Below are 13,938 nucleotides of genomic sequence, written 5' to 3' on the forward strand. Positions count from 1 at the left end.
TGAAAAGGAGGAAGACGTGGGCCATGTACTAACCAATGGGCCGTGGATGATCTTAGGACAAGTTTTCAACCTCATTCCTTGGCGCAACAATTTCCAACCTTCACTAGAGGCTTTCTCAACATCAAAGCAGATTTGCAAGGGTGTGCGTGGAGGTCGATTTGCGCAAACCGCTTAAGACGGCCGTTTGGCTTGGGCCAAAGGAAGAGCAGCTCGACCAACATGTCACATACGAAAGTATACCATCCTTCTATTATATATGTGGTTCGTATAGGCCATAAGATAGACAACTGCGAGCAAACCCACGAGGCAGACAAGCGGGGCACCTCAGTTGACCAACCTTCAACGTTCACTTTTCTCATCTGTTTTATGCGGACGATTTACTAATCATGGCCGAGGCTTCAAGAGAAAACGCCCGCTGCATTATGGAGTACTTAAGCCAGTATGGAGAGCTCACCAACCAAAAAGTGAACTTTGACAAATCGGAGCTCTACCTGCCCACCAAGATCTGGTTGGATGTTAGAAAGCAACTCAATGAGGTGCTTGGTTTGAAGGTGGCGAATATGTCATTTCGGTATCTTGGAGTTCTTATCTCAGGCAAGAGGGTGAAAGTGAAAGAGCACTAGCCAATGGTGGACTACATTAAGAAGAGGCTGGCCGGCTGGAAGAGAAGCCTACTCTCACAGGCGGGGCTTACTTTTCCCCTGTAATCCTCTTCAGAATCTTGATATCCAGGCTTCACACGGCGGACAGGAATTGTCACCGAGTACACTGTACCCAGGTCAGCATCTGTTGAGACACTTAATTGAACTTTATCCTGTGAGTCTATTTCGACAAACTCAGATAGAGTTTCAACAATGTTTGTCACAATCTTCTGCTTTGCTTTGCAATTCTCGCATTAGAACTCCTTTTCACTGCTGTTGTAGGGAATAATAGTGTGTTCCTAGCAAGCCCAAAGCCTCTGGTACAGTTGCGTGCATAAACTTGGTGTTCAATGCATAGCCATCTAGGTGTGTACTTAAGATCATTGGAAACTCCATTACGAAAACTACCAAACTGTATCTGCAGGGCAACAAATGACAGCAGAGTAGTTGAATCAGATTTGCAACAGATATAACAAATAACTATGGAGTACTGAATGCGATAATAGAAGATCAATATGGAGAAAATACATAGAACTAACAAATTATATATATGACAACCTAATGATTCTGAAATTTTACAGGAGAAAGTTGCCATCACTAGTAAAATTGCAAGAGAAATTTAGAGAGATATACACATAAATAAGAAACTTTGGAAGCACAACTATGTGAAGAAAAAAAAAACCTATCTATGGAACACCTCTCTCTAAACTATGTGAGAATTATTTAACGAGAACAGTTTTATGATATATAGACTAACTAAATAATTGGAGCGGACTTTTGGAGATGCAATGTTTTTATAAATGCAGGCATTTCCTAATACATATGCATATACCATAGAATTAAATAGATGCTAAATTGCCGGTGACACTACAACCTTTTAACTGTTTAGTGGGTTTTCAAAATCATTCTATTTAAAATTAGGATAGAGATGTAAGTCATTAAGTTAACTTAGGACGGAGGTTATAAGTTTGAATCACTTCATGGGTATTTAAAGTTGATATTTGATAATTTTTTGCGGGAGCCTTATGTCTTATATGCCATGATTGGGGCAGAGATATTATTTTAATTAATGAATTCAGATTCTCTAATTGACATCAATTAGGGGTGGCAATCGGATTAAATGGTGGAGTTTGAGCGGGGCTATCATACTTCAAACATGAACGTGAACCATTTATTAAATAAATTAGAATTTCTAAATATAAATATTATTCATTTATTAAACGGGTTGTAAGGATTATAAACATGTTATTGAGTGTCATAAATTATTCAAATTTATATAAGTTATTCTATTTATAAATACTTTTTTAATTATAAATATTTTTTTCTAGTTATAAACAAATTTTTGTGTGTTATAAATGGATTAATTTGGTATTACAGTATAAACGAGTTGAGGTAATAAATACAAACACCACTCCTTTAATAATTGGGTTAAACGGATTAACTCCTTTATGATAGGAACCTAATTAAACTTATTAGGTTTTATTTATACTAATATAATTGGCAAATTGTATTTTAAAATATAATTTTATTTATGTAATGTGTTTAGATTTTATGTATAAGCATATGTACAAGTTATGACAAGTTATAAAATATTTGATGAAGAATATTAAAGTGAAAGATTAATTTTGAAGTAAAAGTATTCGAAACGATTTTAGAGTTGGTGATTGCCTTTGATAAGAAATTATTGGAGTTACAATGTTCTTCCACCAACAAAGGTTGTCTCTTCTACAACGCATGAAACTTTCGTCCGAATGATCATCTAGACAAACAATCAATCTCGAGAGTTACTGAGATTGGAGATCAATCATGGGAAGCAACGAGTTATTTTGTAAGTCAGTCTAATAACTGCTACAAATTTAGTGATTAGTTTTGATTTGAGTTTGGATCCATAATTTTTTCTCATTTAGGTTTTTCCACGTAAAAATTTTGACGTTCATCTTTGTTTTACTTTTTGATATTTATTTCGCATATTTACATAAACAAAGAGTTGAAATTATTATATAGGGTTTTAGATACATACGCGTGTCTAAATTTTTTTTAAACTAAATTTAAATATGCAGTATTACATGTCAGGTTATCAACGGGGTCAACTTTTCTTACATCTATATCACTGCATTAATAAAGACGAGGGGTCTCAGGAAGAATTTCCTGTCCTATTTAAGGCACGCACAAAATTTCCCTCTAATTGCCATGATCACATACATCCTCGTGGCCATTTTCGATGAACATCGAAGTGAACATATCAAGTAATAATGTCAGCGAATGCCTCAAAATGGAAGCGTATCGCTGTCAAGGAATCTTCTTCACTTTATACACCAATAAAAATCGGCTAAGATGCATATTCAACCACATTACATTACAGCTTCCCGTTCTTCTTCTTCTTCTTCTTCTTCTTCTTCTTCTTGGCTCAAGAAAAGTGAAGTAAATCGGACAGGATTTGACAATGAGTTACTCTGTTCTTCTTCTTGTATGCGTCATAGCACATCTTGCGATCTTCACCAGTAAGTCTCGACTCAATTTTGTTTGCACGTATCTTATCTATCTCTCATATCAGATCCTCAATTATAATTTTGTTTTTCGAGTCTTTTGAGGAGTTTAAGTCTCCAATATTTTCTTTTTTAAAATCATGAGTTTAATTTATTTTCAAATTTAAATATAATATTATAAGAGTTAAAAATAATTATTATTTCAATCAGCGATTTTTAAATATAAGTCACTAAGTACTTTAAAAAGAAAAATTTCATATAAATCATTGAATCAGAAAACTGCTTATATAAAACTGTATTTCCTCATACTTAATTTTTTCGTATTAAAAAAATTATTATGGCAGTCAATAATTTTTTTTATATAAGAAAACTTGCTTCATGGTCTGACTTGTTGCAGCATCTGCTCCTCCGACGAGTGTGGGTGTGTGCTATGGAACACTTGGTGACAACCTTCCACTCGCAAGTGATGTGATCTCCCTCATGGAAAGATGCGGCATCTACAAGTTCAGGCTGTATAATCCTAACCTTAATGTCCTGGATACTCTCCTGCGGCAGTCGGACCGGATGGTCTCGGTAGGCGTGCCGAACGAGCACCTCTCCATCCTCGCCTCCAGCCTCGATGAAGCACGTATCTGGGTCGCCAAGTTTTATACCCCTTATCGGAGGCTCAATATCGAAAATATCGTCGTCGGTAATGAGGTTTGCATGTCTATTTTCATATGAACTCTCTTACTTAATTTTCTCAAAAGAAATAAAGAAAAATATTTTGTCTACGTGACCGTTTTAAGTTCAAATTTCCATCGAAAGCAGGTTGTCCCTGGTGAGAATGCTCAGTACCTTGTTGGTGCGACGAGGAACCTCTATACTGCCCTCCGGGAAGCAACCTTTCCCGATATCATCTTAACCACGGCGCTGTCCACCGGCTGCTTGGTCAACACGTACCCTCCGTCTCAGGCGACCTTCTCCCCCGAGGCGATTGGCGTCATGACTGACTATGTCAACCTCCTCAAGGAGCTCGATATGTTTTACAATATGATCTACATCCATGTCTACCCTTACTTTGCCTATGCCGCCGATCCGGCCAACGTCCGCCTGGACTACGCGCTGTTCCAGGCCACGGAGCCCGTCGTCCAAGACGGCGATTTGGCCTACTTCAACCTGTTCGACGCGATGTTCGACAGCTTCATGTGGGCTATGGAGAAGATCAACGGACAGGATATCTACCTGGCGGTAGGCGAGACCGGATGGCCATCGGCCGGCAATGGAAACTTCACGACGCCACAGCTGGCGCAGACCTACATGACGAACCTTTACCAGCACATCGTGGTGGACAACAAGACCCCGAAGAACTCCAAGGGGATGCGCGGCGTGATGGCGTTCGCCATGTTCAATGAGAATCTGAAGCCGGCTGGTGTGGAGCAGAACTTTGGTCTCTTCTATCCAGACTTGCAGGCTGTGTATCCGACTCCTTTCTGCCAATGCAAGTGCTAATGAGTTCCTGATAAAATGCTTCGGAGTACAAAGAATAAACAAATGACAACATTGTCATTACTTGATAAAAAAAATACAAAGTTCTCAGAATGTAAAGAAGGGTAATGAATGCAATAATATCTCCCGAGTGTGTTATAAGATGCACTTAAATGTATGCTCAATCAAAGATTGAGAGAATCCACGCGACACACAAACTTAAACAAATCATCAGTTGTGAACTTAGAAAGTGGTGCCATATAAATTGTGCTTCATGTAAACTAAGCCATCCAGCAACATTGAAAAAGAAAAGAGAGAGAGAGAGAGAGAGAGAGAGAGAGAGAGAGACTGAATTCACATGCATGTATGAACAAGTAGGAACATGAATAGTACTTAGGCGTAGAAGAACACTCAAAAATTTGCATTTAATCTTAAACATCAGCATTCAAAATGCCCACAAGCCATTTACATCAACTGTGAAGTATCTGTATTACTATTTGTCATTGGGTACAAAGAAATCAAATGTGACATCAACACTACCCGATGCTTCTCCCGTGTCCTTATACTCGATGCCCATTACTTTTCCCCTGTAATCCTCTTCAGAATCTTGATATCCAGGCTTCACACGGCGGACAGGAACTGTCACCGAGTACACTGTACCCAGGTCAGCATCTGTTGAGACACTTAATTGAACTTTATCCTGTGAGTCTATTTCGACAAACTCAGATAGAGTTTCAACAATATTTGTCACAATCTTCTGCTTTGCTTCGTCACTTACTGCACACCTATCAGAGAACAAGATCATCTTAAGCCTTTGCTTTGCAATTCTCGCATTAGAATTCCTTTTCACTGCTGTTGTTGGGAATAATATCCTCCATGCCAAGCTCAACCGGTCAATGAAGCTCATGTTGACCGCATTATGGAGAAAACCTTCAGCATCTTGATTTATAGTAGAGGAAGAAAGTGTGTTCCTAACAAGCCCAAAGCCTCTAGTACAGTTGCGTGCAGAACCTTGATGTTCAATGCATAGCCATCTAGGCGTGTACTTAAGATCATTGGAAACTCCATTACGAAAACTACCAAACTGTATCTGCAGACAAAAAAAGTGACAGCAGAGCAGTTGAATCAGATTTGCAACAGATATAAATAACTATGGAGTACTGAATGCGATAATAGAAGATCAACATGGAGAAAATACACAGAACTAACAAATGATATATATGACAACCTAATGATTCTGAAATTTTACAGGAGAAAGTTGCTATCACTAGTAAAATTGCAAGAGAAATTATATTGTAGCACAAATTTTGTATGACATATTATCAAGGTCTCAATTATACCGACCATCAGGATTGCATGATGGATACAAATGATATTTATATTACTATTTAGTGAACCATATGATTTAAAATTTTCTAACATAATGTAATAATGACAGATGCAAGAAAATGAAGACCCGGTAACAGGGTTAAGGTGAAAACTTCAGCAGAAGTACATGCATGTCCACAAATGACTTATTCCATATCTAGACTTCACTACATTTCATAACCCTTCATATTCTACCATATTATTATTGGCAATGATCTAGCCCTAAAAAGCAACAGTCAGGGTTTGAACATTGGATCAGTTTTACAATAGACATGTGACGCATGTGCCATTCAGCAAAGAAGTTAATCTGCTAATAAGTCATTTCAATCCATTTATTTGAATAATCAGATTGACTTGTTCTACACAAGTATCACTACACAACAACGTGCTTGAGTTAGTGATTTGAAAGCTTAATTGCTACGAGCTGTGAAGTAAGGCTACGAATATGGGATACGAGAATAAATTCTTAAAAATAGGATATGGATACGTTACGGACATGCCAATAAAAAAATAATCAATTTTTTAATTTTTTGTTAACTAATATAACATATAGTAAAAAATAATTATTCCAGAAATAATAAGATAAAAGGAAAGAAAGCTACAAATTTAATATAATCTATATGCCTATAACTTTAGAATAATATTGTAATAGAAACTTATATGAAACTCAAAATAATAGTAAAACATTGGGATATAATTCAACTATTAATCTATAATTAATTTGAATCTTTAAATGGCTTTCAAGTTATATGTTTAATTCATTATCAAATAAACAAAGCCTTGAAGTATCACGAAGGATTAGATAATCGCATATACATATAAAGTATATGTTTTATATCATCTTTTAGCAAAAAAAGAAAAAATAAAAAGGATGGGATGATTAAGAAATGTATCGAAATCATATCTCACTATATTGAAAAATTAAAATTAATTTTTTTAGTTCAAATACTCCTCCGGCAGTATCCGATACGTATCGAGCCATATCAGTATCTGAGACGCATCGGGTCGTATCAGTATCCGATACGTATTGAATACTAATACAGAGAGACAAACAAAGTATTTGTGCTTCATAGGCTACAAGTGAAGACAGAAAGTGATTTCCAATTAGCCAACTCTTCCAAGCCAAATTTATCACCTTAGTAAGAAAGTAGTGCCAAATGATAGTTAAGGTCATAATTTCCATGAATAATTCATGCCATATCCCTCAGATTTTAATTGCATATTTAAGTGATACTCAATTACCTCAACATGTTCCATAATGTGTAACAAATCAAAAGTTTCATTTGGATGCATACAATAAAAAAGAGTCTATGGGAAAGGGCCCAAGAAGGCGAAGTTGTCCAGTTTACAAAGATAGAGATCGCAAAATAAGTTGTCTTTATATCAAGGACATTTTATCACATAGAATACAACTAACCAGAGATGTCTGCATAGAGTTACATCCAGACCTTTTTCCGTCAACTTATATTTGGTTATAGTGTAGTAGAATAAAGTGTGAATTAATAAAAATCATAAAATGCATAAAAGAGACAAATGGATTTCAGACAGGATTTGCTAGCAGTAGTCTAAAACCCTGCGTGAGATTAGCAATAAGCTCCTAGCCCATGCAAACAAATAAGCAGATTGCCTCATCCACAACAAAATTAATCTTCTCTGTCTAACTAATGATAATGGCTAGTTTATATATACAAAAATATCTTACTCGTAGGGCACTAATCAGAGAAACCTTTAAACGCGAACAATAATAAGTTACTCCTTCCGCCTGAAACTTCGCCAGAAAATTAAGAGATCGGAGACAGGGTTATTTCCCATAATACCCTGAATCCGACCTAGTATTGAACCAAATAATTCATTTAGAAAACAAAAAAAGTTTTTTTTTTTGTTAAAAAAATGTAGATTCCATTCGTCCACAACTAGTACAGCCCGATTCCATCTTCTAGTTTCAAATGTCTGCATATAATGTGACCTACATTCGAAGAATAACCAAGGAAATCGAACAAATCGAGAACCAAGATGCCAACTTTCTGCTCCTACTAACCTTACGCACCCCAGCGACAAGAGTCCAACAAGCCAAAGGACGAGACCACCAAGAGGATTAGAGAGAGAGAGAGAGAGAGAGAGAGCTGACCTTGGATGCATGAAGGCTACTCCGCGACGGATGCGGGGGGTGAGAAGCCAGCGCCCCAAAGACATTCAAATCGCCTGAAATCGCCATTTCCTCTCCTCTTCTCCTTGTAGGGTTTCTTCTCTCTTTGTCGATTTCCTCTTTGCCTGGTTGGGTACTAAAATAAAATTAAACAAAAAAGTCCTACAATTGTGCGAGTTTGCCCTAGCCCCTACGAGGGAGCGAGTTCGATCCGGGTCGGCTCGTCTTGTGCTTCCGTCTTCTAGTCAATCACAAGTATGTATATATATATATATATAAAGTTTGGATTTATCCACCATCGTAGATGTTAGTTGTTTCTTCCCTGGAATGGACCCATCAAAATATCAAATACTAGTTCTAGTTGAGTTCCATTAATTCGTGTCGGATTGACTAGTCTTGATTTCATATTTGACCTAAACCGTCCATTTATAACAAATTATGATCAATTCCTCGAATACGAACATAATCCGGCAAGATAATTCTTCCAATAAATTGATTGTGTTTTTGTTCTAATTGGATCATTATAGTTAAAACTTTTGTATCCCATCAAAATTGATGTGGATTAGAGATGAATATGCTCCCTTTTTCTAATAAAATTAGGCCCAAACAAATAATATTTTAGGTATTTAAACAGAAGATATTTCTACGTAACATTACCATCTTTTTATTTCAAAAGAAAGTCTGTAGACTGATCATATTATTTATTTCAGTATACAAATTACAACTTAATACGAAAAATAATAAGAAAAAATAAAACAAGAGCCCTAAAAGCAAGTCCCACGTTTGGCTGTAGGACAGACTGAATAATAATTAACACAAATATTATAACAAGTACTCAAGCAAGTTAATTAAGGCCACCGTCTAGTTGAGAGATGAATATGTTAAATATTATTTAATAAGTAATTCTTCACCTATAAATTGATACATTATTTTCAAATTTTTATTTTAGGAAAAATGAGGTGATAACTGACAAAGAATGAAAACTTAAATAAATTTTCCTGTTAAAAGACATACATGTAAAACTTTTGGAGTCCAGAAGTTCTCACAGATACTACAATACTTTTGGAAAAATTGCAAATCATACTTTAGGACTACAGTTTGAGGTTTTGATTTCGGTTGGATCAGTTTCAGTTCTAACTTTATTGTTTCAGTTTTCGGACTTCTTTTGATAAATAGTTTTTTTATCTTTTTTTTTTTTTTGGATGTATCACACAAAATTTAATAGCATTTAAGCAATGAGATTGATATTAAATTAGGTAGAAGTTAGATTAAAGTCAAATCCATCTTAGAATTTAAAATATATTTTTAAAAAATTGTTATTAAGGTTGTTTGAGTTAGATGCTAGTATTGGGGTCAATTTCGGATCAGATAAGACCATTTTTTACTGAAAATATTAGAGTCATCCTATTATACATTTTGATCTATACTTATCTCCAATCATGTTAGTAACTTAACATGGTGGCTATGGCCTTTGGGCTAGATTTTAAGGCAATCTTGAGTTTAAATCTTGTTATAAAGGTTTGCTAATCGACTTCTATATCACAAGCTATGCCACATGTCTCTATTATTTCACTACCTAAGAGCTGAAGCTTTTAGCTGAGTTAGTAACTTTGTGGTAACCAACAAATCATAGTGGTTGCTAACAGATGATGGGCAAATCAAGAACAAAAGTAATATAAATAAATAAATAAATAAATAAAGCATAAAGTAACTATAAGTGATGGTTGAGATATTTGATTCTCTACTAAAAAGTTAAGAATTCGATTCCCCCCAAGACAAGCATCTCAAATGATTTCCAATATAAAAGCTTGACTAGAGTTCTGATACTCAACATTGGTGAAAGGCCTAAAGTTCTTCAAACCAAAACTGCTCTATTAAAGCAAAGCAACTATTTATATTTCCATGCAAAATCATCCAAACTTGCATATCCATAGTTTAGATAAAAGTAATACATGGATATTTGCAGTGGAAAACCACAAACACTTTCGCCATTTACTATTCCGTGCCATAGAAGCGTGTAGGCATTTCCCATTTCCTTGACCCTGGTCTAAGGTGACAAAGTTAGAACTCCACTAATCAACTGCATTCATACATGTCTATTAGATAATGTATGTACCAAATATGTGTGCTTTAAAGAAAGATACAGAGAGATGTAAGACCGCATACATTGTCGAAACATTTGCTTTTAAAGATATAAAGGTCCAGGAGGACAGATGTTTCCATGTACACAATCATCTCATGATGTAGAAGGGCAGTTTCTAAAATGAAATAAAGACAATGAGGACTCGCAACAGTAACAAGAATAACAAGTAAATCTATCACCTTAAAACTCTTCTACTGTGACTGAATCACGAGGTATCTCATAAGCTTCTTTTTGTCTCAATTTTTTCACACCAGCTGTGAAGCACACCTTGTCGGACTTGTAGCTTTCAACACTTACATGAGTAACCTTGACCCACATTAAGACTTTTGTCTTCATCCCTTCGATCCCAGATAGCTTACCCCTTGACAAGATCCCCTTCACACGAACTGCGTATCTTATTATGGAAGAATCTTTGAAACTAACCTCACATGTTGATGGCAAGTGAACAACCAACTTTGACTTTGATTCATCAAATTCATAGCATATGATGTTCCTAGGGAAGAGGCCTGGTGGTAGATTATACTCGCGAAGGAGATCTGGCAAGGACTTCTGTGGTTTACCTGGAGAAAAATGAATGCATTGGCTCATCTTGTCTGCCAAATTTTGCTCTCACTAAAGTAGGTTTGGATATTAACATGTGAATACATAATTGTATGGGTTTAAAACATTAAATGAAAGAATACAGTGAATCACTAAATATTAAATGTAAAAGAACAATTGAGGAATACTCTATATGAGAAGGCAGAGTTCACATCTAAGCAAGTAGAGGTGGAAAATGTGTTGTAGTATTTACAATTTATAACATTCTTAAAGCATATTCACCGTTGTCTTCAACTTCATCGATTTTATGCACTCTTCACTGCCGTTCTTCATTCAGTGCCTAATTTCTTGAACATGTTTCATTGCAAACATATCCACAATAAACATGAGTTATCATTTCAATATGCGAGTTACCATTTCAGGGTTAAAAAGCTTTCAGAGTGTTCTCATTTGCATCAGCTATATAGTATCCCCTCGATAAACATATCCACAATAAGGACCATTTCTCAATAGCTTTTCTTTGAAGATTATTCACCTATATAGTATTCCCTCGATCATGTGGCAAAATTTTGACCAAAGATATTAATCAAGAAATCAATATCATACAAAAGCATCAAGAATATGTAGCAAAAGATGTGTCAGAATATGCAAGTCTTAAGCTTACTATATTTATATATCTTTGTGGTTTCGATTTGCAGAACCAGGCAGAAATGAGCGAAGAATCAATATTGGTACCTCTTTCCCAGAAAAGCTCTTTCATATATACTATATATTCCAAACAGAATACATGCATGGATATTTTGTCGGAAGTACAATTACAACACATATAGCTAATAATTCAATGCCACCAAAGTACTACTTCATAATGATCTACAAGATAACTTCAGACTTTGGTGTCAGTTTCAGAGCAACATCTTAATATTTTCATGGACATTAACATATTTGTAGCCAAAGGAACTGAGTTGCCAATCACTATGAGAGAGCAAAGAGGCGAAACAAACATTGCCCTTCATCCATATATAGAGAGTTTAAAATTTGAAGTATAAGATATAAATAAGTCTCTCTAAAATGAAATCATATGGAAGCGAGTGCACTTTTGTGGTCCGAACAAAGAAAAATAATAATGTGACAAGACAACTAGTATCGTGTCCACGAAAAATTACTTATCCTATCCTCGACATCCAATTTTGCTTCCTTTCCACGCATAGCCAAAGGTAGCACTGTATCATTAGCAACATAAACTTTTTTTCCCTTGATTTTGACACAGCAACCACTATTCGTAGAGAATAGGCATCACAATCGCCTTTTTTTATTTCCTCTTTCCTTTTAAATTTGACAGATTATACCAAGATTCCCCACATTTAACGGTGATCCTGTTAATATATGAATAGAATGGCTAAATCCTAAATGGATCTTGATTCGTACCTTTTAATTTCTCAAAGATCCATTTCGCCTTCTCTTCCACAGTGTTTGAGAAACGCTGCCAAATCAAAAGGAGGAAAAAAAAATTTACCACATTCTTGATTCAAAGAAACAAGATTTCGTTCATCTCATGCATCTCGTAAACTTGCAAAATTTTATCAAATATCGAAGAGATTCAAAAAGAAAAGCATCAGCACTGATGAAACTAGCAGAGAAAAGTGCGAAAAACGGAGAGGGTCGAAGCCGAAACGAAGAAATCGTCAAGGATAAGAAGGGAAATAAAAAACGACATCTTTTTCCCTCTTCTCATAAACTCACAGAGATGTCTTCTCCGATCGAGGAGATCTCCTCCTTGGCTTTCTTGGATATCCAAAAGCTCCCGACTTTCGTCAGCGCTTTCTCCATTGTAACCCTTCTCCGCTTCCCTTTCTTCTCCTACGAGACCAAGAAGAGTTTCTCTGAGAACAGAGGTCTCACAGTCACAGAGAAGGGAGAGAGTATAAAAGAGGCACAGACCTCAAAAAGAAACTGAGAGATACTCGAGACTTAGGATCAGCTGCAGCGCCTAAAGTACTAACTAGCTGCTTCCAGTAATTTTGAAAATTAGTTTATATAAGTTAATAAATTATTATTATTATTATTATTAGAGGAAGTTGATGGGTCACTCAAATGCAATTTGTTATGTGATTTAATAAATAAATAGAGTTAAAACTAGCTTATCAACCAATAAGAGAAGTTCCATTTAACACCCCACTTTTTGCATTTATTATGATTCATGTACTGTAAAAAGTGGAGTGATTTCTTGCCTAAAAGAACTGTTTTTTTTTATAATTTTTTATTATGTTAAATAATTTATACAATGTTAAAATAATTTTAATATAAGCACAGTTTTAATTCCAATTAATTAGATTTAAGTAACAGAATCTTAATTTTGAGAGAGTATTAATAATTTTGGCTGTAATTATGTATGATGTTTTAAAAGAAAAACAAATTCATTAACAATTATGTAAAAAATCCATGTTCTAGAAGAAAATTATTTTATCCTCTAAATTTTCTTCTATTAAACAATAAGTATTTTTTAATCAAATAAATTACCCAAAATTTTATCTTAAAAATATATTTATTAACAGAAACATAGTGATGCAATATGGAGAGAGTAATACAATTTCCATGTAAAAATTATTTTACCTTAAAAAAAAAGAGAGAATATTAGATTGCTTACAATATTCAGATAGAGTTGGTGCAGATATTAAAAGTGAAATGCAAGGATTAGATCTAGATTTGAGCATGTCTGGAATAAATAAACAGAATAAAAGAAGAAAGAAGTATAAGATGTTGAATTAAACTAATTATATTGAGATTATTGTAATCCCCTAATTGTTCCAATGAGGAGGACAACTTGTTCCTTCCATCCAAGTAGGGATGCTTCACAAGAGAAGCAAATTAACACATGGTAGGGACGAGTTAGAAGATGATGAGAAGGCTTCACTCCCTTTGCTTCGCCCACAATAATACATCCATTGATTGGGCCGTTAAAAAATCAAGCTGGCTCGAAGCTCGACTCGAAAATAATTTTAAACTAAATTTAATCATTAATTAGCTCGATAAGACTTAAAATAATTATAATATATATATATATATAATATGATTAATACTTTCTATATCTTGTAGGATTTGGTTCTGAATTTTAATCTTATATATTCATTCTAAATATATAGATATTTT

The 13,938-nt window shown here is 35.0% G+C and overlaps 4 protein-coding genes across 4 annotated transcripts in view; 2 read left to right on the forward strand and 2 right to left on the reverse strand.

Annotated features, from left to right (window-relative positions):
- Positions 1-13,938, forward strand: part of LOC140785807 (eukaryotic translation initiation factor 5A-2-like) — a 37,780-nt gene that overhangs the window by 8,015 nt on the left and 15,827 nt on the right. The window lies entirely within an intron of this gene.
- LOC140785998 (probable glucan endo-1,3-beta-glucosidase BG4) lies at positions 387-4,618 on the forward strand. Its single transcript, XM_073134159.1, has 3 exons — positions 387-594; positions 3,525-3,826; positions 3,938-4,618. The coding sequence occupies exons 1-3, from the start codon at positions 387-389 to the stop codon at positions 4,616-4,618; spliced, it is 1,191 nt and encodes a 396-aa protein (XP_072990260.1).
- LOC140785640 (cell division topological specificity factor homolog, chloroplastic) lies at positions 4,995-8,351 on the reverse strand. The gene is made up of 2 exons (XM_073133585.1): positions 8,091-8,351; positions 4,995-5,684 (listed from the first exon to the last, which is right to left on the reverse strand). Exons 1-2 carry the CDS (start codon positions 8,175-8,177, stop codon positions 5,088-5,090), a joined length of 684 nt encoding a protein of 227 aa, XP_072989686.1. The 5' UTR covers positions 8,178-8,351; the 3' UTR covers positions 4,995-5,087.
- Positions 10,276-12,749, reverse strand: LOC140786332 (uncharacterized protein At5g01610). Its single transcript, XM_073134665.1, has 3 exons — positions 12,532-12,749; positions 12,217-12,271; positions 10,276-10,811 (listed from the first exon to the last, which is right to left on the reverse strand). The coding sequence occupies exons 1-3, from the start codon at positions 12,616-12,618 to the stop codon at positions 10,432-10,434; spliced, it is 522 nt and encodes a 173-aa protein (XP_072990766.1). The 5' UTR covers positions 12,619-12,749; the 3' UTR covers positions 10,276-10,431.

Source organism: Typha latifolia, chromosome 4 (genome assembly GCF_019914945.1).
Source record: "Typha latifolia isolate L0001 chromosome 4, TyphaL0001v2, whole genome shotgun sequence".
Taxonomy (NCBI): Eukaryota; Viridiplantae; Streptophyta; class Magnoliopsida; order Poales; family Typhaceae; genus Typha; species Typha latifolia.

Coding starts and splice junctions, on each gene's coding strand:
- LOC140785998 (XM_073134159.1), top strand. CDS start 387: ATGGCCGAGGCTTCAAGAGAAAACGCCCGCTGCATTATGGAGTACTTA. Junction 595..3,524: donor TCTTGGAGTTCTTATCTCAG/GCAAGAGGGTGA, acceptor GACTTGTTGCAG/CATCTGCTCCTCCGACGAGT. Junction 3,827..3,937: donor ATATCGTCGTCGGTAATGAG/GTTTGCATGTCT, acceptor CATCGAAAGCAG/GTTGTCCCTGGTGAGAATGC.
- LOC140786332 (XM_073134665.1), bottom strand. CDS start 12,618: ATGGAGAAAGCGCTGACGAAAGTCGGGAGCTTTTGGATATCCAAGAAA. Junction 12,272..12,531: donor CGATCGGAGAAGACATCTCT/GTGAGTTTATGA, acceptor TTGATTTGGCAG/CGTTTCTCAAACACTGTGGA. Junction 10,812..12,216: donor GATCTTTGAGAAATTAAAAG/GTACGAATCAAG, acceptor ATTTTTCTCCAG/GTAAACCACAGAAGTCCTTG.
- LOC140785640 (XM_073133585.1), bottom strand. CDS start 8,177: ATGGCGATTTCAGGCGATTTGAATGTCTTTGGGGCGCTGGCTTCTCAC. Junction 5,685..8,090: donor GTAGCCTTCATGCATCCAAG/GTCAGCTCTCTC, acceptor TTTTGTCTGCAG/ATACAGTTTGGTAGTTTTCG.